Raw genomic sequence first — 23,888 nt, forward strand, 5'->3', positions numbered from 1 at the left:
GTTTTCAGTTTTTATTCTTCCTCTGCTTTTGTTTGTTTGTTCAAGGTGTGGAATTCATTATGGAAATACTTAGATTATTATTTCATTAAAGTTTAAATCCTGAAATATCTTGTAATAGGTCCCTATTAGTAGTTGGAAACGACACATAATTTATACCAATTTGCATTCCTAGGGTTGCATATCTGGTAGAAATTGGAGAGGATTTTACACATGCATGGATGCTCTTTTCTCAACAGCTATCAGGAGGAATTGCAAACATTTTTCAATTTCTTGTGGGTCAGAGTGGGAGACTGGAGGCATGATAATCCATATATGCACCTGGAAACACATCTTGTTCTGTGTCTCCTATAACTGCAGGCATAAAAGTCATAAGTATATAATCTTCAAATTCAAGATCATTATTTGCATAATTGCAGAGCGTATAGCAAGCCAGCCCCCAGGAATGTTGCTAAGTTAGACAAGAACTACACAAGTATGCTGGAATGTACCCCTAGCAATAGCATCCAGTGTTCACTGGAACTGCAAACATATCCATCCATGTCTCCTTTTTAAATCAGCAGTGCTGCTTCCTGGCCTGTCAAAATTCTAATCCATCAAGGAGCCAAAAATTATCAGTGTTTCTTGCTACAGTTACTGTTGAGTTACAAACCCCAACATGCTCTAAATCATGGGTTTGGGTGCCTGTGACATTTTACAGAGTCTTAGGAGATAGCTATTGTTATATGATTAGAAAAAGATATTTTCATCTCTGGGTTTTGGGGTGGTTTTTTTGTTTCTGTTTCTTTTTCATTTTTTTTCAGAGTGGAAGGAGTTCCTAATTGTTATACTTAAGTGTTGACATCATCAAAATATTTATCAGGGTGAATTTAAATCCCACAGGTAGTGACTTAATTTCCCAATGTAAAATAAAACTTACACTGTCCTAAAAGTTGAAATAAATTTTATGAGACATTTAGGTTCCTGGTAGGACATTATAAAAAGAGTAAGAAGGTTACAGAGTCATTTAGATATCTGCTGCATGAGAGGAATAGAGACATCAGTGATGGGAAACAGAGTTGAAGTTAACAAGTCATTGTTATATGACCTTTAAGAAAGGGAAAATTGGAATTTTCTGAGTTTGGATGCCCTAATTTAAGGTATTTCTAGAAGGTGTCTTAGATATAATATCAATTTATTTGGATTCATTTATTTTAGCCTTTGCAGCAGTGAGGGGTGAGAAACCTATTTCTCACATGAAGTAAATGCTAAAGTTGAAGGAAGTTTCTAAGAACAGGTTTTTAGTATTTAGATTTGTGAATAAGCATGTCTTATTGAGTGCAGATAAAAGAAACAGTAAGAAGGAAGCTATTGAGCATCTGAAATAATGCACAATTCTTACAAAGGAAACTTAAAACAAGTTACGAGGAAGAATTCACAGTAATTTGAAAAAGACAGTTTTAGCGTGGCAAGGAGCTTTGCTGGGATAAAACAGAAACTTCTGAGGTTTTTGGCAAGTGAAAATTTTGCAAAGAACAGTCATTGCCAACTGTGCCACGTCAATCAGATTTATACTTACTGATGTGGAGCAAAATTCTAATGCTTGCAACCCCATAGTGTGGGAAAATACTTACATAACTTCGGACATCTTTGTATAGTTGTGCTAATAGTATCTATAATGTCAACATTTTTTTCCCACGTCTAAGAGAAACAAAAATGCACAGGTAAACTATCCCTCAAACCATGAAACTTTACCTAAGTCTTAGCAGCTACTGCAGGCAAAACAGGATTTTGGAGGAAATTAGAGGTCAAGAGATAATGGCATAGACTTAACACAAAACCATTCCAAATCCTTGGCCTTGGAGGGATTATCTTTACTGAACAAGAATTGAAAAACTCCAGCTTTCTGTGTATGACATAATGAAAGGCAATAGTTTGTTGCTGGGGGAATTCAAACAGTAATACAATAGACATTTAGACAGAGATCCCAGAAGCAAAGGTGCAGTCTCCTCCTTTCACAGGTAATTGTATTGAATCTCAATGTTGTTTTTGTCTTGATTTGTTCTGTACTGCAGCCTTTCAGAAGAAGTGTGAGTAAAGCAGGAGAACAGAAGTAACTGCCTGAGTTTCTCATGAAAGGGTCCCCCAGTGGCTTTGAGAAGACCCCACAGAACTTTTTTTCTCACAACCCTTGGTATATAGTGGTTGCCAAAATAGAGTGGTTTGTTCACCTTTCTTACATTACCCAGTTAGTCTAACAAATTGCTGACTTACACTAAACATGTACGAGAGGAAGGCATCCTTACTTCTTGCAAGCAAGCCTGTTTGTTGCCAACAACAGTGCATTTCTGTGAGATGTTCAGCAGAGGAATCTGCCTGAATTACAGCTGGTCTTGTGCCTCCAGTTGCCTTAGTTCCTGTTAAAGTTCTGTTTATCCGTGCCTCAAACCTAGGGCAAGCAATTCAAGGATATCCTGAGATTTTTGGAGTGTGAGCATATCAAACATGTTTATTTTACTCAGAACAAGAACTATCTTTTTGCATTCCAGCATACTACCAGATGTTTTCTATTATCTTATATGCCATAACTCTTTGTCCATAATTTATGAACTTTAACCTAAAATGACTTTAAAAGAGATGCTTCATTGACTAGATTTATTGTAAAGATCAATTTTCTCAAAAAGCAGTGGAAGTTCTGCTGTATACGAATGTGTTTGCTCTGTTTTGTAGTGTCTTTAGCCTCTAGCACTGTTGGTCTGGCTGGGCAGGTCGTGCACACAGAAACCACAGAAGTGGTGCTGACAGCTGACCCCGTAGTGGGGTTTGGGATACAGCTCCAGGGCAGCGTGTTCGCTACAGAGACCCTGTCCTCTCCACCCCTCATCTCCTATATTGAGGCTGACAGTCCAGCAGAAAGGTGAGGCTCTTTAATTGACTGCTAAATGCATTTGGTGAGCGTTCCTCAGGTCCTTTGGGCTCCTTGCTTTCTTTCTGTTTGTGATTTTGTGTTACTTTTTTTGAGTTTGTGAATTGCAGGACCTTGCTCAATGGAGTAGGGCAAATAATACACTTTTTTTTCTGACAGTGGTGTTTCAATCACTTGGCAGCTATGAATGAATGACAAGCATCAGTGTTCTGACCATACAGAGTTCTCCAGAAGAAGATTGGAAGCTATATTCATGTGAAACAAAAAAAATTATCAGAAAAATCAGTGAAATCAAATAGTAATAATTGGGCGTGCCAGGGAAAGCTATATCTAGCTCTGTTCAGTTTTGGTACAGAATCAAATCCTAGGGAATACAGAATTTTGACTTACTAATTATTTCAATCACATTCTTATGCTTATATATGTATTTAATAATGTTGTGAGAATGATAGCAGTTGCACAGACAAGCTGCCATTTCACCTGCAGCCCAGGTGATGTCTATGGGTGGGGTGGAGGCATGAGGACCCTTCTTCCTGGGTCCCAGCACCTAGAGGGTACACCCTGTCCTTGGAGTGCTTGATAGTGTTGTGCAAAGGGGCAGCAGCTTCTGTGCCTAGGTAGATTGTTGAGCTGCTGTGCCACAACTGTCCTTCAAGGTCTGATTGAATGTGTTTGATCAGTTTTATATCAGAAACTGTGTGGCCAGCTAGACCAGGACAGGGATCATGTCCAGTGGTGAGGCTGCACCTTAAGTCCTGTGTTCAGTTCTGAGCCCCTCTTTATATGAAGGACATTGAGGGGCTGGAGCACAGCTCTAACAGGGAGCAGCTGAGGGAGCTGGGGTGTTTAATCTGGAAGAAAGGAGGCTCAGGGGGAACCTTATAGCTCCCCACAACTGTCTGAAAGCAGGATGTAGCCAGGTGGGGGTTGGTCTCTTCTCCCAGATAACACGCAGCAGGACAAGAGGAAATGGCTTCAAGTTGTGCCAGGGGAGGTTTAGATTGGGTATTAGGAAACATTTCTTCACTGAAAAAGGTTGTCAAGGACTGGAACAGATTGCCCAGGGAAATAATTCAGACTCAATCCCTTTAGGTGTTTAGAACACATCTAAATATGTCAATTCCACATAGAAAGGGTAGACTTGTCAGTGCTGGGTTAATGGTAGGGCTCAGTGATCTTAAAGCATTTTCCCAACCTAAATGATTCTGTGATTCTATGAAACTGCTGGTTCTGATACCATGCACATCTGGTGATTGTTTTGTATTGTTTTGTACCAAGGTGTGGGGTGCTGCAAATAGGAGACAGAATAGTGTCAATAAATGGTATCCCAACAGAAGACAGCACATTTGATGAGGCCAATCAACTGCTCAGAGACTCCTCTATCACCAACAAGGTCACTTTGGAAATAGAATTTGATGTTGCAGGTATGAATGTCCTGTTATTCTGTCTTGCAAGAAAAATGAAGGAATAAATCCCAAATATATTACGAGTGTTAGGCATCTGAGGGAGAGGTTTTCTTCTCACATCTACTCCATTCAGTTTTCAAGTGACTTATTTGAAATGTGGTTTTTTGTACAGCTTTCTCATTTCACACAGTCCTACTGCAGTCTACTTCAGAAAGCAAAGAGAAATGACAGGTCCTGTAGTAAGATCTGGTGACTGACTGTCCTCTGAGTTATTTCCAGACATTTTTCTGGCCTGAGATAGAAATGTTCTGCTAAACAGACATAAATCTATAGGTCAAATAATAAAATGTTTTGCAAGACAAAAAAGTATTATAAAGGATGGATAAACAACAACAACAAAAAAACCCTCTTGAGGTGTTTCAGTGTCTTTAAATAAAACAATAGAAATAGAATTAATAAAGCCCAGAAGAATCATTGTTAGTTTTTCTGGTGGGTATTATTATGAATGTCATTCTTTTATTCTGTAATGTGTTTAAGCACACAGAATATACCCATGAAATCACAAACTGTGTGTATTAAACAAATACACATCATGTGTATGCACCACTGGATTCCTTTTTCTTCCCCCTAGATGTTAAACCCATGGCAGTTACCTTAGTGGACAATTAAAAATAAGTGTTAGTCCTACAGCAACAAAGGTCGGAAATCCTTATGACTCAATCTCCTGTCCTTTTAATTAAAAGCTGTCTGCCAGCAGTAAAATTCTCCCAAGAGCTCACAGAACTTGCATACGAGCTAAAAACCTGCAGTCTCAGCTGGCTGCTGGCCCATGCAATCTCCAAAAATTCAGTTAAACCTTAAAAAAAAAATTGAGTTACCGTGAAATTACCAGTAGAGTTATAAATCATACCTGCTTCATTTTAACACCCGTGTTTCATCCCTGCCTTGTGACTCTGATGTGATTTCATCAACTTACATGTATAGTTCCATGCTCATGGGGCTGCTGCACCTTATAAATTACCTAACACTTTAAATATTTTTTTATAGAATCAGTTATACCAAGCAGTGGAACATTTCATGTGAAACTACCAAAGAAGCATAATGTGGAACTTGGCATCACCATAAGTTGTAAGTAAAAAGTGCTTATTTCTCAGGCTGCATTTATGGGATAATCTGCAGGTAGTAGATCTTGTAGCTACACACTCACATTTCTTTTGGTATAAACTTCTTTTTTCTTTTACTAGCATCATTTGCTGTTTTTTCTGTTTTGAAATACTGTTCTGTAACATATTTATACTCCCCTTCAAGTTGTTAACAAAGTCAGAACTTTTGTAAATCTAATATTTGACGTACTCCTTCATGCATAGTACGTATTTAACTCCTATTAAAATTATTTCTTTAAAAAGAAATCAGCAGATTTAGGTGCATTCAAAAGTATTTCTATAGCTGTGAAGTTTAAAGCAGAGTCTGTCATGGTCTGTTATGGGCTCTTGAACAGAACCCCACTGAACACAAGGGTCTCACAGATATGAGGATTCACAGGTGGAGGGTTATTTTCTGCTTCAGAACCCAGAGACATCCTCAGTCTCTAGAACCAGTGGGCAGTCCTGGATGTGTGGGTCACAGGAAAATCCCTGTTCACTAGTGACTGCAGAGATGGCTGAAGAAGGTCACAAGTGCAGGCATCAGTCTGTTTCTCAAAAAGTATTTGTTGCTGTGGTTTGAAATTCAAAGTGTTTCTGTGCTTCTTTTGTGAGGAGACAGTACAACAAATGGTTAGAACTGGATTTTGACCAGGTAAACTCTGGCGTGCTGAGTTCGGCTCTTGATGGAAGGAAGAACAATCCATATCAAAGTTAATGGGCTTGACACTGCAGGATCTGGTGTCATCAGAATTAGCATTCTTTTATGGCTGTGGCCTTTCTTAGGCTATTAGTCTTTCTTTGGAATTATTCATGTGTCTTGGGGGAAAACTGTGCTTTGACTTTTATGCTCAAAGCTTTTGCCGGCACAGTGGAATGTGGTTAATCAAAAGTGCAGCAGGGATCTCAGTGCTGAGGATTATATCTGAGGAACAAGTGAGAGACACTGCAGGCCTGTTTGCTTGGGTTGCATACTTGAATGAGTAACTGTTAGACTCTGTAAGATGTGATGTGATGCTTGAAGCAGAATCATAGGTCTGCATGTATCTGTGCAAATGAAAATATTGGGAAATGAGAAAACCTGGAGCGAGGCTGTTCTATTTAAATATTATTCTTAGGATTGATAAAGGTTTGTAAGTTTATTGAAAAAATACAGTCTTCCTAGTTATTTGATTTGTGTTGGTTTTTTGGAATGCATACATCTACTTTTTTTGTCTGAGGGAATAAACTTTTAATGGAAAGCTAATGTACTTGGAATTTAGTATTTAGCATTCCTCTTCCAAACTTTGCATGCCTTATTGATCTGGAATTTAATTCCAAAACTTAGTGCTTTATAAAATTAGTGCTTTATATTATCAGAGTAACATGTGGTTGGTGTTAGCTCTGCTCTTGTGAATATACTGCAGTATCTTTAATATTAAAATAAAATTATCTGTTATGTACAATAATCTCATTATTATTTAATGCAGATGAAATTTATCTAGAATTAGTAATTTTACATGGTTTTAAAGGGTTTGTATTAATAACTGGTAGAAGTCTTGAATTGCTGCATTTCATGCTTGCTTTTCAGTGTTTTGCTCTGTTTTACCTAATTAACTCCTAAATAAGGCAGTATGTTTTGAAGAATATAAGTGTTTTATATTCATTTTGTCAAATTTCTGTCAGGACACTTTAGCACATTAGCATCTCATTTATTACTGATATTTTCAGAAAGCTATATGATTTATTTTAAGAAACAAATACTAAGGGAAACTTGGCAGAGTTGGTATGTCTTAAGCAGGGGGGATGGAGGTGATCTGATTTATTCACTTGTGGGCTTGATTTCTGAAAAGTGCTAGAGAGCTGTTTCATGCTCTTCCTTCTCAAGTTAGTGGAGTTAACGGTGAACGAGAAAGTGCTATTAAAACATTACAGAGAAACACCTTTTTTACTTTCCATATCCCACATTTAGTTTGGGATTTTATGAGAAAGTCAGGAAATTGTCTAATCTGACAGACAAGACAGGCTTTTTGTCAGACAGCAATTGCAACTTCATTTCAGGCTGGCATGTGAGCATTTGTCTATTTTAAGTCCAGGATTTCTTCTAGGTCAGCTGTTAGAATCCTGGAAGAGGAGTTTATTTCTCTTTCTTGGAATTGTTTTCCTTGGTAATGAACACCAGGAGTGCTTGCATGGAGTTACAACCAGGTGCTTTATTGAAGACATGTTTGAGGTGATGCACAACACTAAAGACAATTAATATAATTCATGATCTTTGAAAAACAAGATTTGTAACAGGAGAGACTTTTCTTAGTTTCAGATTTATCAATGCAAGAGAAAAAGAACAGGAAAAAAAAAATCCCCTTAGAAAGCATAACCACTTAAAAGCAGGACAGAAGAGTTTCATGAGCATCATTGTTGATGTTAATGCAGGGCTCTGAGGTTTGGATAGTTCATGTCAGTTGCCTCCCAGTATATTGGTCTTGCCCACTGCTGCCTTCATACACATTGCACTTCCTATCATTAGTCCCTTATCTCTGCAATATCTGTCTAATTTTACCAATTGCAGATACTTACACTCAGTAAAGACCATAATTCATATTTTGCAAATACACGTGACTATATATTTAATGCTTCACATATCTCTAGTTTCACACCCAGTTACCTGATTAGAGCAAACAGAAGGTCTCAGTTCTTAAAATTATATCATCCAAATAAAGCACAGGAGTGTTCCTGTGCATGTGATTATGTTTTTATGACAGAATCTTGCCCTAGGAGAAGGAACACTTACAAGTAGTGCTAGTAGGACTCAAAGCTGTTTCAATTTATTTGTCATTGACTTCAAACCATGTAACAAATATAGATTTTTCTTTTTAAAGTCAAAAGCCTTTTTTAAAGATTTTTGAGGCAACTGACTGCTTTATCATAGACTAATTATTTTTTTGTCAAATACATTGACTGATGTCCAGTGACATGACTTACTAGTGGTTTCTGGTAATTGTAGTTAACAACTTTTGTTTTTCTTTCCTTTTTTTCTTTCTTATGTAAGATTCTGATATCCTTACTGGTAATGAACTGCAGCACCTTGCTTCATAAATAATCTCTCTGAAGCTAATGGGACTACTCAAGGAATAAGAAGCTGCAAAGCTGGTAAGAATATCAGAATCTCACCCAAACTATCCTCAGTTTCTCTGAGTCACTTTGACTAGAAGCTATACTGTAGTCTGCTTTATTGTTTTTATATTCCATCAGAATCAAGCTTTATAAATATCTACAGATACATTGACTATGAGAATTTATTTTCTAAAGCATGCTTCTATATATTTTGGGATTTCACCTGGCAAGCTCTACTTAATTTTGAAACATTACAGATAATTATTTTCAAGACAGAAAAATGTCGGCAGATTTTACAGCTGCTCCACATGAACCAATACCTAAGGAACAAAAGGGCTGCATCAATGTAGTTTTTAAAAGTTTCTTCATCTATTTATTAATCACACTTCTTAAAAATGTCTAGTAGCTGTAAACCAGCATTGTGGATAAATTGACTGATTTAGTGTAAAAAGTATTTTTCCATCACATTAGGTTTTCCTTTGCTTGTCCAGTTTGTTCAGAGCTTGATCAGACTCCAAAATTTGAAGCCAGGCTGAGAGTAGTGAGTTTTGTCTGTGTGATGGGTGTGATGTCCTCCCCAAAATCTGTTGAAGTCACTTTTGGGGTGTGGAGGAGGGTTTCAATTAGCAGTGAAATAAGAAAGGAGCATTGTTTGAGAGATTTTTTTTTTTACATAATAGAACAGCTGATACACAGAACTGACAATACTTTATTGAACTTATTATGAAGTGGCCAGGAAAATGTAGTAGCATAGGGTGGAGACCTGGGATGGAGACCTAGGATCATAGAGTAATTGAAAGAGAGAGAACAAACAACTTGCTTAGGAGCAGCCATTTAGCTGCAACACTAAATTTAGCACCAGAACAAGTTTATGCACTTTTCAGTCTACTTGTAGAGTCATACAGACTCTAAGATGTCTACAAAAGCTGAACATTAGACTAACAGCTGGAACAGGGAGGAGAAAAGATGAGATCTTCATTGGACAAGCAGAATGGGACAAGGAGAGGAAACAAGTGGAAAGCTGTAACAGAGAGGCAGCAGATGAGAGGAGAAACTGAGCTGTGATCAGGATTAGGGACAGCTGGGACTTGAACAAGAAGGCTGGACATGGGTGAGTGGTAAGGTGCTTCATTTTTAACAACCTCTTAAAACCAGAAATAATTCTGAAGTGGAGACTTGAAGCTGAACAGTGTCACTTCAAGATTGCATTAATTGGTCTGGATATATTAACTGGCCAAATACTGCTTTCCCACTGGAACTCTGGTTTCTCTACTCCCTGGGGAGAGATGAAATGGTGTGAAACAAAAGGGATGGAGGCTGTATAATGAATGAGATGGAGGATTGCAGAAAGACAAAGGAGGCGATCTCATGGTCAAGGTGGTTTAATGCAACCCTGGAGGAATCAGGGTGGTTTTTCTTCTCTCTGCAAAAGACTTGTGCTGAGGCAAGTCATTCTGGGGGTGGGGGTGGAGATTTTCCACAGGTGGCTGCTTGATTTTATGCATAAATGTTGAGATCAAGGGGTTGCTCTCACAGAAATGCTACTCCTCTGCAGTTGCTGCTGGAAATGCCAGTAGTTGTGTTTTGGACATAGAAGCTGTTATATTTTACAAACTATTGTGAGATATAAAGGCATAGATATCTCAAATCGCTCTCTGAAAACTGTCATACTTTGACCTAAATTTTCCTATGTTTCCTTTCCTCATTTGTAAAATCAGGATAATAGTACTTAATCTTCTTGCTGGAGACAGTACCTGTTCACCAGTGTTTGAGAGGCAATCTTAGGCTACAGTAATGCCCAGAAAGGTACAAAAGTTCAGGAGGAAATTAATGATTTTATCTCTGCAACACAACTTGAATAATTTGTAGGAAGTATGCCATGAGCATTGAACAATAACAAAATGAAGTGTGGTATATCTGCTTCTCAGTGTGGGAGGATTCATTTCACACAGAGGTGTGCTTGGTGCCTACAAAAAGTCTTTCAATGTCCAGACCAAGTAACAGACCAGGAGAACTCATAAGATAATGCTGGTTCACACTGCCTCAGTTTGAAATTTGTGGTAACTTTGTGTGCAGCATCAGACTCTTTTCATCCACATGTACTTTGTGGTCTGCTCTTTGAGCTGTGCTCTTTCCCTCATTTTGGTTCTTCTTCTCTTCTTTTTATAACAATAATGGTCTGTTTTCTTAAGTTCTGGTTATTTTGTAAGATAGTTTCATAAAAAGTATTTCAAAACTCAAACCCTTGTCTGCAGTGGGTAGCATAATACCTCAGAGTAAGGTCACTCAGAAGGTAAAAACATAGAATTAAAAAAATCACCAAAGTGATACTCTAAAATTTTAGCAAGATACTAATTCATAAAACAAGTCCAAAAGATTCAAGTAAATCATGGGATTGTGATGTATTTGACCCACGACATGTAAGTATGAGATACCAGCTATGAAAATTACATATCTTGCAAAAAGTTAATTACTGTTATCTTAATTGCAACATAATCATTTCCTGAAAGCATGGTGTTGTAAACAAATTTCTAAAAATTCTTCAAAGTCCTAGTATTTCTGTCTTCTGGACTTTCAAGACACTGCATTTGAAATATGGCTGTTTAGCAGTTCTTGAGCAGTTCCTTTGGACATTCAAAGGCTGTCTCAGCCAGGGCAGTTAAGGTTAACAAGACCTGTTAGCATATTGTGTTGGAAATGTCATTATTAATTTACCATGGGGTTGCTGTAGGTGAAGATCTGTCATTTTGCATCAAAGAAGAGATTCATGAGCTGCTAAAGTAACTGACATCAGGATTTTGTAGGTGATCCTCCAATATGGGCAGTTTTTTGGGTGATTGTCAGTTCAGGCATGGGAACCTAATGAAAATGTGCCTTCTGTGGAAGAATGCAGAGGGCTCAGTAAACAGAGCAGAAGCAGTGTGGGGCAGTTGAAGAACCCTAAATGTGCCAAACTAATTAGTGCTTTCATGCTTTCAGAGGAGCTGAGAGCACTGTACCACATGGCAATGCTTTAATACCATCACACTCTGTTACAATCCCAAAAGTCAGTCTGTGTTCTCCACGTGGAGCATGTCCTGGACAGAGCAGCTGTAGGAGAGACTCTTCCCAAAGGTGGACAGCATGTGCCACACTGTTGTGTAACTGTGTCTTCATCACCCTCAAATTCTAAGCTGACTGCTTGCCATATCAGATCTTCAGTGCAGTCTTCTGTCAGCAAATGGATAAACCCTCCAAACCAATGCATTTAGTGAAGCCACTCCAAGAAGTAGTCTTCTGGAAGTAGATAGTGATCTCTGTTGTCCTCCTCTGGTGTATTTAACTGCTTCCTATGGTCAAACAAAATTGCAGAGCAAATTTCGTCGCCAAGGGAAACTTGTCAAATACTTTAGCAGAAGTTGGTAAAGAATTGCAAATGCCTGGCATTTGCAGAGCATATTTTTAACCATGAGGGACAGATAGAAAAATTGACCAATAATGCCAGATTCTTCCAAAAAGAGATAAATGTGCAAGGAGAGGAGTGGTGGGAGTTTTATTAACTGGCTGGAATTGCAGTGCTTCTTGTAGGTATCCCCACTACAAAGTTGAAAAAAGCCCACAATTCTTAAGCAGTACTGGGAGGCAAGGTTACTCACTGAAAGAGGCACAGGTTGCTTCAGAGGAAGCAGTGAGTCACAATGAAGCAAACACCACTGTGATGTCAGCTACACCTCTGCAAACATGGTAGTAGTGTCTCAGCCCAATGGGGTCTGTGGGCACTGTCCACAGCACCTCATTTACTGGGAAGAGGATTCCTCCTTCTCACCCAGGACACATTATATACCTCTGCCTCAAGCACTGGGTGGGACAGAAGAGGATGGAAAGAACGTGGCCAGCCCACTCTAGATATTTTGCCAGAGCAGCTCTGTTGGTCAGGGGTGTAGTATAACAGGATTTATTCTGGCAAAAGATCATTAATAGTTGCACTGAAAGACTGTGATGAAAGAAAGTCTTCCTTATGTATTACAGCTATGCAGCATTTTATGCTAGATCACTGATAGGAGCTGTACTGAGATGTCTTCACATGGCTCAGTCCTGGTCTAACCCAGAACTCAGACTTATCAGGCTAAGTTTACTTTGTGCCAGACACCACAATTCTGAAATTTTCTAATTTTTGAGGCGTATCCAATCTTGCCAACATACTGCTGGTGTTTGCTTGTATCTGAAGTTCAGATAATTATGGGATAGGGGAGAAATATAATACAAGTAAAAAATGTGTATGAACAATGTGTTTATGGTCAAAAGTAGTCCGTCTGCATATCTAGAAACAAAACCAAATGTCAGTGTATATTCTTTATTACAGCTCCATCAAGTAGAAAACCAGGGGACCCTCTGGTTATTTCTGATATCAAGAAAGGCAGTGTTGCTCACAGGTAAGACATCAGAGACCCCAATAAAAATCTGTTTATGTGTGTAACCAGCCAAATTCAAGTTAAACAGAGAGAGCTTGTAAGAGATTGTGAGCTTTTTTATTTTTAAATAAAATGTTCTGTGAAAAATTAGAAAATAGAAGCTGTATTAAGAAATAATTCTTGTAGAAATCCATCTTGTTTCTCTAATAATGTTAGACCTTTAAGGATACCTCTCTTTTAATGTTACTAGAGTTCCATGTAGGCTCATTTGCTTGTTCACAGAACTGGGACACTCGAACTGGGTGATAAGTTGCTGGCAATAGATAATATCCGACTTGACAACTGCTCAATGGAAGATGCTGTCCAGATCCTTCAGCACTGTGAGGACCTTGTGAAGCTAAAGATCCGCAAAGATGAAGATAATTCCGGTATTACCGATGACTGTTGCAGATTCATTTCTATTTTCAGGATTTCTTTTACATTTTAGTGAAATGTTTTTTTCTAAATGTGTCTAATTTATGCTAATGATAATCAGAAAATGTCACCTTAGAAGAATTTCAGAGGTATATAAAATGTTGAATTTTCTCATTGCTATATTGCTTGCAGGAACTGCACTGCGGAATTAGGTCTTCAGTTCACTGAAAAGACAATTGGCCCTCAGGTGCAGTCATATAAAGTTGATCTGTTTCTTATCAGAGTATTGGGATTTTCTCTGCTTTTAAGATTGGAATCATTGTTAGCAAAGCATGGATCCCTAGGCTTCAGTTCTCCAGCAAAGTGGAGTAGTGCATGCTTTGTCCTTAAACTTAAAAATTTGACTTCAGTACAACTGTTCACATCCTCAAAGCTAAGTAGTACTTTACACACTTGCTGGATATCTGATGGAGGAGCTATGTCTGATGAGCAAAGTGGAATGGACCTGCCATGATTTTCTACACCTACACCTATTAATAATCTTGTGTCTTCCCCACTGTGGATTCCATAAGAGCAGAATTTCTACCTGGAGATAATGAAGTGAGTTCTGTTGTGCATTGTAGTGCAAAGGAAGTAAGACAGTTGTAACTACTGTTACTGCTGGTGTTTATATTACTGTGTCACACAAAGTCACTCCTCTTCAGCTCTGTACAATCTCACAGCAAAAAGGCGCAACCTGCCCCACTTTATTATTTTGAAATTAAATGCATCTGTTGAAGTGGTGTTTAGAATTGCACTAGAAGACTCTCCCTTTTTCTTCCTCCCTCCTTATTGATTTTGAAAGCAAACAAATATCTTCTCAGTATTGTAGTACAAAGCAAAGGCAGTTGCAAATTGTTGCTGCATTTGAAATGTGGATTTCAGTCTCCACCCATGGAAAATAAGATCTCTGCTCTCTTAGGTATTGCACACCATGATATCTGTACAGATTTCAGTCTCAGTGTGATTCTTATTACCACAGTTTTCTTTTACACACTCACATTGCTTGTTTTATAGTTACATTATATGTCTATATCAAGGTTCTCACACGGCTATAGTGTTTTATCCACACATGATTCATGTAACTGAACAGATTCAAATGTAACTGGACAGCTACTCAGAAACCTAAAAAAACTTCTTTATACAAATTGTTCTTGTAAGAGATGACTAAATGTCATAAATGGCATAAATGGAAGTATTTATAGCAGATTTCAAGTACTTTGAAATGTAAAATGAGTGTCTCCTGAAATGTTAAAGAAAAAATATTTAGGAAACAGTGGCATAACAGTAGCAAAGGTGTGACAGAAAGTATCTCAGTTAAAATAATTCTTTGTGCATTTGTCATTCACTTACTTATGAAAGGGGTTTTTTTTCCCTCACAAAGGAAGAAATGTGCTGATGAAACTCAACAGAGGAATATAATAAATTCCCTCAGAAAATAAAAGCCCGATGTTAATTGATGTGTAGGCATAGAGCACTCCAGAACATTTTGTAAAACAGAGAATAAGATTAAGACTTAAACTTCTTTTTATCTTTCACTGCATGCTTTTTGAGGAAGGTGAGGCAGGGAGTGGGGGTGTCAGACCTGTGTTCCTCTGAGCCACGCTGCAGCTGAGGCCACAGCAGATGATGCATGGCAGGTGCTCCCCACATCCTGCTGCTCTTTGCCCTTGTCACTCTGTTGGTCTGATGTTATTCTGATGAGCAAGAGGCCAGTGGGCAGAGCTGAGGCACTGCAGCACAGAGGATCTACATTCATTAAATGTGGATACCAAGAATTACCCACAATTGCATCACAGGAAAAGAAAGATGGAGAATCTCAAAAACATGAGACCCATACCCATAGTGCTTCAGTTATATCTTCTCCTCAGATGGAGCTATGTCTTCAGCAATTTTTATCTTTCATTTTCATTTTGTCAGCTTCTCAAACTGAGGGCAATTTTAAATCCTGATTAACTTAATGGCTACTTCCCTTTCTGGAATATCACCATTCTTTGCTTTCATGGCAGAACTTGTGTGCCCTGTTCTTGGATAGCTCCAACATTTTGCTCAGCATAACATAAGCCAATAATTTTCTGACCTACATCTAACCAAAAAAACAAACATAATGGGCCGGTCTTCTTTCCAGTCATTCACTGAGATCTATAGACTTCCAACTGTACTGTGGAAGAGCTGCTGATGATACCACTAACTTTTTATTCACTCTGTGCTTATAGCAGAGAAATGCTATTATTGTGTCAACCCTTGGCAAGTGCTGGCCATTACATTTTTACTTTCCACCCTTCAGTTGAAGTCGTGCCCCATGTTGGTGCCACAGCTGCTAAACCATATCAGCATTAGATCCCAGGGGATTTGTGGTTGTTCCATAAATGCCACTGTTGTGCTGTGCAGTGGCAGCTTGCATGCTAGCCCACTGTGTGCCAGGCAGGGGCTTCCAGTGACATCTGGGGAGATGGCTGCTTCTGGAAAGAGCACATCAAATAAAGTGCAGTTGGTGTGAACTGTAGCAGAACAGGTGGCAATGTCCCAAATAGGCAGGAAATCCCCAGTGTTCTTTGCTGAACAAACAACACTAATTCTTCTCCCCTTTGATTCTCTGTGTGTAGAATTTTCTGTACATGGATAGCAAGAAGGAAATAGGGAAGAGTGTAGTAGGGGGTTGCTGGAGATCTAAATTTTCTGAAAATTGGGAAGAAATTAAGTAGCTTCAATAATATAGCAATTCAGCAATTCCTCCAGCTCTGCCTAAAGTACCATGTTCAGTTTTGAGCCTTTGCGAGTGATTGGTTTTCTTCCCTTTTTAAGTTTTTCTATCTACAGGAATAGAAATGGTAACATCTGAATTTTCTGAGTTGTTTTAGTTGATTTTAGTAACATTTATGAAATGTGCATCCTAGGCATTTTCCACATTCACTGAACTGCTCAAAATGTCATTACCCACAGATCTAGGAAAATTTGCCCACCTGACCAGTCGTCCTGGCTGAACACCAACACCAGAAGATGCTATTTTGATTTGAGGAGTACTCTGGCATTTTAAATTTTAAAATATTACTTCACAACTCAAGGATACTGCAGTTAACTGCTCTCTTGCTGTTGTTGGGGTTTGTTTTTTCATATAATGTAAAGGGCATTGTATAAAAACAGGCACATTTCTTGTTGTTGCAATACCTATTGAGTATTGTTTAAGGAAATACATTGTATTTAAGTTTACTTAGTGATGGACTTTTTTCCAGTTCTAATAATTTTTTGGTGAGATAAAATTTAAAAATAATGCAAATGACTTCATGCAATATCATGAAATAATATCTAATGAACTTACTATTCAGTTTAGTTAATAATTCAGTATAGAGAATATATTTTTGATTCTGTTACAAAAAGCTCAAAACATGTCCATCAAAAACATGGACTGTTTTACTGTATTACAGCTGCTCATCTTATAATGACTTTTGACTTTCCCCAGAATTCTTTTAAGGAAGTTTGGGTTTAAAACTTTCTAATTACCTTTAATTTTAAATGCTGTCCATTCAGTTCAAGAAAAAGATGAGTATCAGTATTTATACCACAGTAGTAACTTGCTTTTCTCTAATAACCTGATGCTGTGGCAAATAAGGACAACATCTTCCTGGTCTGCAAGAGGCAGAGCTTAGCCAGCAGGTCAAAAGAGGTGATCCCTCTCTCCTGCTCAGCACTGCAGGGAGGTTTCTGGAGTGCTGGGTCCAGTCCTTGGGCTCCCCAGTGCAAGGCAGACATGGACATACACTGGAGGTGGTCCAGCAAAGGGTCACAAAGGTAATGAAGAGGCCAGAGCATCTCTTCTCTGAAAAAAGGCTGGGGGAGATAGGACCACTCAGCCTGGAGAAGAGAAGGCTCAAAGGGGGAATCTTATTAGGGTGTGTAGATATCTGAAGGGAGGCTGTAAAGCAGACAGCCAGGCTCTCCTCAGTGGCAGGACCAGAGGCAGTGAGCACAAACTGAAACACAAGAGGTTCTGTTAGAGTGTCAGGAAACACTTCCTTACTTTGAGACTGACCAAACACTGGAACTGGTTGATCAGAGAGGTTGTGGAGTTTCTACCCATGGATATATTCAAGAGCCAGCTGGACATAGCCCTGGGCAGGCAACTGTAGTTGGCCCTGCTTGTCCAAGGAGGTTGGACATGGTGGCATCCAGACACCCTTTTCTACTTCAGTCTGTGATTCTGTGACAAAATGGCCTGAAGTTGCAGTTTAATAGGAAAGGAGATCTAAAGATTTTAAAGGGAGTAAAATTTAGTTTTAACAGAATGAGGGGAGTTTTTCTGTTGACTTGTATCCAGGTTTTGGCAATAAAAAATTGTGGAATAGATAATTTATTTTTTTTAATAATCCAGTAGATTATGATTAAGAATTGTATCTGAAATGTGATCCTTTGATAACGTTGTTTGATTACCAGTCACTAGACTGAATATGCTATTTTTTTCATTCCTTCTTTCATAAGAAACCAATTGCATCCCCTTGGCATTTATTGCAGATGAACAGGAGAGCTCTGGAGCAATTATTTACACTGTTGAGCTCAAGCGCTATGGTGGGCCCCTTGGAATTACAATCTCTGGGACTGAAGAGCCCTTTGATCCCATAATCATTTCCAGCCTGACAAAAGGAGGATTAGCTGAAAGGTAAGTTGGAAAGAAAATTATTTTTAAATGCTGTATTCATCAAGGTAGAGGTTCATTTTGTTTACCTAAACCCCTTAATTTTCATGGGTTAGCAATTGATTTTTTAATAGTTATCCAAATCTGAGTTTATAATCTTTTTGCTGCTGTTTTTTGATCATTGACAAGCTCTATGAGCAGGATGTACATACTATACAAGGCAAAGGATTGTGGTCCTTATTATAGATCACCAAGGAAAACCTAGTCAATCAAACTCATCAGAGGAACATTTTAGCAGCCTTTTAAAATCAATATCCTTGTATAGTACAATAAGTAAAGAAAGAACTTCATGTGTCCAAGTTTATCTGAACACATCATACACTTATCTGCCTCTGCATCTGTGTGTGCACTTACATATACCACAGGAAGCATTATCAGAGGAGCAGAAATGCTGCTGGTGAGTGATAGATAAAGAATAATGAAAAGATAAGGATTTCTGTCAGCTGTTATTTCTTGGATTGGTTGAGTCATTGAAACTTGTACCTTTGGTGGTGGTTTCAGAGAATTTATAGCACACAAAACATGCTACTGTGCAAAGCCAGAATCAACAGTGCATTTACACAAAAATATTTACTTTTCTTCATTGACCTATCCTGAAGGCCAGGTTTGTGAAATAGCTAGTTACTGGCTCACACTGCTTTTTTTAATGTTGGGAGATTTATAGAAACTTGACTCATTTTAGGACTTACTAAGCTGTCTGAGATTGCTCTTGAGCAGGTGGGCTGCAGTGAATATCATCCACAGGTGATTAACTCAGCTGTCACAGTACCACAGAAATCCACATCATGCCTCAGCTCTGCTATTGTCACTACAACAAAGGTGACTTGCTTTAAGCATTTCTATCAAAAGAAATATTCTGTGACATAGCAATAAAAGCAAAATAAAAGAAAGGGAGATGAGACTTCCATGCTCCAAAATGCAAAGAAATTGCCTTTGTTGCCTTTTACACTCTTCTCAATGTTTTACTTCTCTCTCTTATTGTAGGACTGGGGCAATTCACATAGGAGACAGAATCCTAGCAATAAATAGTAGCAGTCTGAAAGGAAAACCTTTGAGTGAAGCCATTCATTTATTACAGATGGCAGGAGAAACTGTCACCTTGAAAATCAAGAAGCAAACAGATGGTGAGTGTGGCCAAGGGTACCATCCATGGTCCTTAATGCATGTGTAATTGCAGATTAACAAGCATTCAGGCCATCCATGGAAAAGCTGTGTGTCAGGAGTAAAAAGCAGATTCTCAGAACTGCAGTAAAGCAAGGATCAACACCTTTTTTTATATAATCCTCTTCAGCTACCAGTCCCAAGAAATTTTCAGTGCCTGTGGGTCACGTGAGCGAGCTGAGCGATGCTGAGGATGAAAGCTCTGCTGCACAGAAATCTGGCAAGCTCTCAGACATCTATTCCACTGCAGTGCCAAGTGTTGACAGCGCAGTGGAGTCATGGGATGGCTCTGGTATTGATACCAGCTTTGGAAATCAAGGTACTGTCAAAAACAAATCGACATGTAAAGCAGGAATTATTGCCTTCATGGTTGACCTTCCTTTGCCCTGAGCAGTACTGCACTAACTTTTAACCCTGTACTTTATAATGTGTTGCTGTCTCATTATGACCACACACCTCTGCAGGCAGGATGATTTCTTGCACTTGGCAGGCCTCAGATTCATTCTTTCATGAGGATGTGATGTGTTGCAAAGCATTTATCAATACATTAACAGGCTTTTGTTAGCTTTACTGACATCTGAATAGCTTGGTCCATAGCTCATCCACAGCTAAATGAGTTTATCCTTCAAGTACAGATCAATGCAAGGCACAGAACACTCAGGAGATGTTCGTGAGTTTGATGCCCATCTGCATTAACTTTTAAATGACAACAGATTTATTATAAACTGCTGAAGGGCAGGGCAACATTAGTCATTGCCTATGATTTGTAAATCTTTTGCTTCTTCTTCATTCCTGCAGTATTAACATCTAACTCTCAGCTGTCAAAAACAATCATTCTATTTAAAGACATGATTTTCCATAATGATAATTTTTCACCTTTCTCTGACTGTTGTTTTATATAGGATTTTCTCGTAATTTCAGTTTGTAACATGTTTATTTAGACAGTGAAGGATATAGACATCCTGTAATATTCTTGATATTAAGAAGAATAGCTTACACACAACTTCAGTGTTTTATTTAACTCTTTTAAAAATGTTTATTTCTATAGTAAAGCATGCATTCCCATTATCTGGCAAGTATTTGGACAGATAGATCCTTACCTCAAATAATATTTTTACTGGAGTTAGAATTTGGATTAATTTGATGCCTTTTCTTAACTGTGTTGATCAGTTTATCAAAATAAGTTACATTAGATTTTCTTCTGATATTTTAAAGTTCTAAGTAGAATTATTGCTGAAAAAGTGCCAGAATGGTAATTCTCATTTTCTGGATGAATTGAAGATATTTGGAGCAAATTGTTCAGCTGTGGAAAGGATTGAGGCCCAGAATGCTTTCCAAAGTCCTGATGATTTGGATGCTGTGCCAAAGCTGAACCAGTATCTCAAAGCAGATTTTCTTTTTAACTCTCTTGAAAAAATCAGCCCAGACTTGGCTGGATACATGGCACCTCTGTTAAACAGCCTGAGTGAAAACTGATTTTTGCCTTTATCCCTTGGTGTTGTGGTGGCCCCCATTTCTATTAAAGGTCATTCTGTCTTGCCCCATCAAGCTGAGCTTGGCATTTCTCCTAACCTCTCTTGGCAATAAGCACAGCCTAAGCAAGTTGAGGAGTTTGGGGGATGTTTCTGGAGCACCAGATAGTGCTTTATCCTATTAATTAACAATTTAATGCTGGTGAGCTGTCTTTTCTCTCCTTGAATTAATACCCCATTTTGTACCTTTGTTTTATGTGTCTGCCTTACTAATGCAAAGCCTTCACCACACAGCAGTCGCATCTTCCCAACCAATACCTTTCCTAGAATCTGGGACTGTGTTAATATCTGCCCATTTGCTGGAAAATGCTCACAGCCCTGTAGTTACACAGCATTTGAGGGAGATAGGTTTAGACTGATTTGTGCTCTCAGAGCCCTAGCACGAGGGCACATGAAGAGCTAAATTCGTGGGATTTTTTAATGCATCTTTGGAAACTTTTTTCAATACAACTGAAGCAGTTTTCTTAATTACTTAGCTTTAATTTTGGGCATGTTGCATATGACCATGTTAAGACATATTTAGCACATCCATCCAATAGTGATTTATTCACTACTGTTCAATCTAGGATGTCGAATTGGAAATTGATGTAGAATTAAATGTAGAAGCAGCTGAGACATAAACAGTAAGAGAAGATTGTTAGATATAGTTAAGATTTTGCTTTTAGTGGACTTTGACAAGAGGAGCTCTAGAGCACACCTAATTCCAGGCATAATCTAAGTCAAGTAATCTGGCTACAGAAAAATACAAGGCAACGATGACAAACCGAACAGTTCTTGAGAACCCAGCCCCAGAGGGGTGCTTTCCTGTCATTTCAGCATATGCACTGCTGTGAATTAGTAATTCATCTCTTTAGGACACACCTACCAGGCCTCAGGATACAACTTCAGTGCCTATGAGTGGAGGAGTCCCAAGCAGGCCAGTGTGTCCCCTCCGGGCAAAGCAGGGAGCCACGCGTTCCACGACGCGGGGCTGAGCGACGACTGGGACCGACCCGCCGCGAGCACGTGAGTTCCCATCCCAGATCCCAGATCCCACAGCCTGCTCCCTGCTGGCAGCTGCAGCAGCACCCCAAAAACGAGCACTCACTGCCTGGGGTGAGATGGTGCTTTCCTAATGGAGTTACAGCAGCTCTTGCTTTAAGTATAGTACAGGACAAACCGCTAGTGCAATATACAAAACAGCCTAGTGCAGTGCAACACCATGAGATGCAGTATGCTTCATGACATTTATTGAGGTGGATTAGTGGTCTTTATGGAGGATTATGATGCCAAAACCAAGACATATATTTATACTTCAGCCAATAAAACACAGCATTTATCCCTTAAGAATAAACAAACAAAAAAATTAGGGCATTTCCCTGGGCAAGTTTCAGAAGAAAAATCTGATCTGTTTTCTGCTCCACAAAAATAAGCCTACAGATAATGTGGCTAAAGACAACTGGTGTGTCAATCTTTTGTCCTCTATGAAAATTCTTTTTGGTTTGGGCAAAGAAACACAAATTACAGTCTTCATCCATAAATACTTGAGACATTCCCATTCAGTAGGAGTAAAAAGTGATCAAGGTCCAAACTATTGGTATTTTGCCATGCATTTATTCCTCCTCTCCTGAGAAGTAAATCTCATTTTCAATAAGTTTCTCTGCAGACAAAAGAACTTCTAAGGAAAAACTTTTTCTTCACAATTCCTGGAGATAGTGAAAGACCCAAAAATCTCTTATCTTCTATTCTAAATTTTCTTTTCTTTTGTGGATCTGCTGCAGAGACTTGGGTAATTTCTGCCAATGAACAGTTCTTCAGATGTGGGAAGACAGGCATCACAGTAAAAGAGATTTCTGTGCTCTTTGCAGCCCCCTCAGGATCTGCAGACATGCATGTCCTTCATGAGAAATACACTTTCTTAGTGTGCCAGCACAGTGAGTCTAAAATCCCAGTCTGTGAAAAATTCAAGTTTAGTACTAAAAAACCTTCCTGGTGCTTGTATAAACCTACTGGCTAAGGAAATCCATGAGGTCCAGTCAGTAACCTTTGAAATACAAATTAAGGCAAAGTTTAGATGCTGCTTTCTGAATTTGAACAAGAAGCCCTCTGATACAGCCCATGACCTTGTGGCATTTTGTCTGGAGACAAGCCTGGCAAGATGACAGCTAAGATATGAGCAAGTGTGAATTCTCAGTCCATATCCAGCTCCTTTGGTCCCTACTGCAGAAGCACACTGGCAGTTTTCATAGGCCAGTAGTGGACAGTGTTTAATGAAGGAAACTAGTTTTCCTTATACTGCCCATTCTCAGCAGCCTAATATTCTTACTTTATAGGGTCTTTATCCACAGTTACAGCCCATATTTTGCTTCTCAAATGAGATGCAGCCATTCCAGAGCACCTACTGTTTTGCAGCTGTGTAAGTAGGGGCTGAAAAAGTTGACGAGCAGTGAATCAGGGAGCTGGACTGTAAAACACAGAATCCTCTAAATGAGAAGCACATGTTCTGTTACCAATTTAAAGCACTGTTCAGCAGAAAGTATGCACTTTAAAGAGTCTTGTTCTGCCTGTCAGTGTGTCTTACACCTGAGAGATACAGTACAAATTAAAATAATGATTACTTTAAGGCTGTATCTGCAAAATAGATGGTGTCATATCTGATGGTGTTGCTATCCCAAGTGCTGGAGTATTTAAGAAGGCTGCATCTGTTCTTCAAGCCTGTTACAGGAATCCCCAGGAAAGCCCCTCTTCTCTTGTAGTTCTAGTTTAACAACTTCTCTCCTTCTCTAGACCTAGAAAGTAATTTTTTCTTACCTTTATTTTGTGTAGCACAGCTTCCAAGAATATGTGGCAACAGAAGGAGACTGAAACATTGGGAGAGAATCACGAAAACCATTTAAAGCAAACATCTGTAGAAAAATCAGGTGGAGAGAGCATCAGGAGCGTGAAGAAAGAGGGAAAGATGTGGAAAGGTGCCTCTGGAGGGCAAAGGAAAGGTGGGGGACAGCTGGAAGAGTGGAATACTTCCAGGTAGGAGACCAAAAAGTGCACAAAAGTGAGATCCAGTTGGGCTGGGGCAGAGGTGGGGAGGGCAGAGGATGTGAGAAGGGAAGAAAGGAAGAACAGTTGAAAGGAGGGTAAA

The 23,888-nt window shown here is 38.9% G+C and overlaps 1 protein-coding gene across 14 annotated transcripts in view; it reads left to right on the forward strand.

The window, feature by feature from the left end:
* GRIP1 (glutamate receptor interacting protein 1) overlaps nucleotides 1–23,888 on the forward strand; it is a 303,224-nt gene that overhangs the window by 265,430 nt on the left and 13,906 nt on the right. For all 14 annotated transcript variants that reach the window (XM_079303918.1, XM_079303919.1, XM_079303923.1 and 11 more), the window contains 10 exons: nucleotides 2,707–2,893; nucleotides 4,181–4,326; nucleotides 5,356–5,436; nucleotides 12,886–12,955; nucleotides 13,217–13,362; nucleotides 17,897–18,041; nucleotides 19,062–19,201; nucleotides 19,369–19,557; nucleotides 21,625–21,775; nucleotides 23,576–23,776. In XM_079303918.1, coding sequence (XP_079160044.1) covers nucleotides 2,707–2,893; nucleotides 4,181–4,326; nucleotides 5,356–5,436; nucleotides 12,886–12,955; nucleotides 13,217–13,362; nucleotides 17,897–18,041; nucleotides 19,062–19,201; nucleotides 19,369–19,557; nucleotides 21,625–21,775; nucleotides 23,576–23,776 — 1,456 coding nt within the window. The remainder of the gene's footprint in view (nucleotides 1–2,706; nucleotides 2,894–4,180; nucleotides 4,327–5,355; nucleotides 5,437–12,885; nucleotides 12,956–13,216; nucleotides 13,363–17,896; nucleotides 18,042–19,061; nucleotides 19,202–19,368; nucleotides 19,558–21,624; nucleotides 21,776–23,575; nucleotides 23,777–23,888) is intronic.

The sequence above is a fragment of the Erithacus rubecula genome, assembly GCF_903797595.1.
Source record: "Erithacus rubecula genome assembly, chromosome: 4".
NCBI classification, from domain to species: Eukaryota; Metazoa; Chordata; class Aves; order Passeriformes; family Muscicapidae; genus Erithacus; species Erithacus rubecula.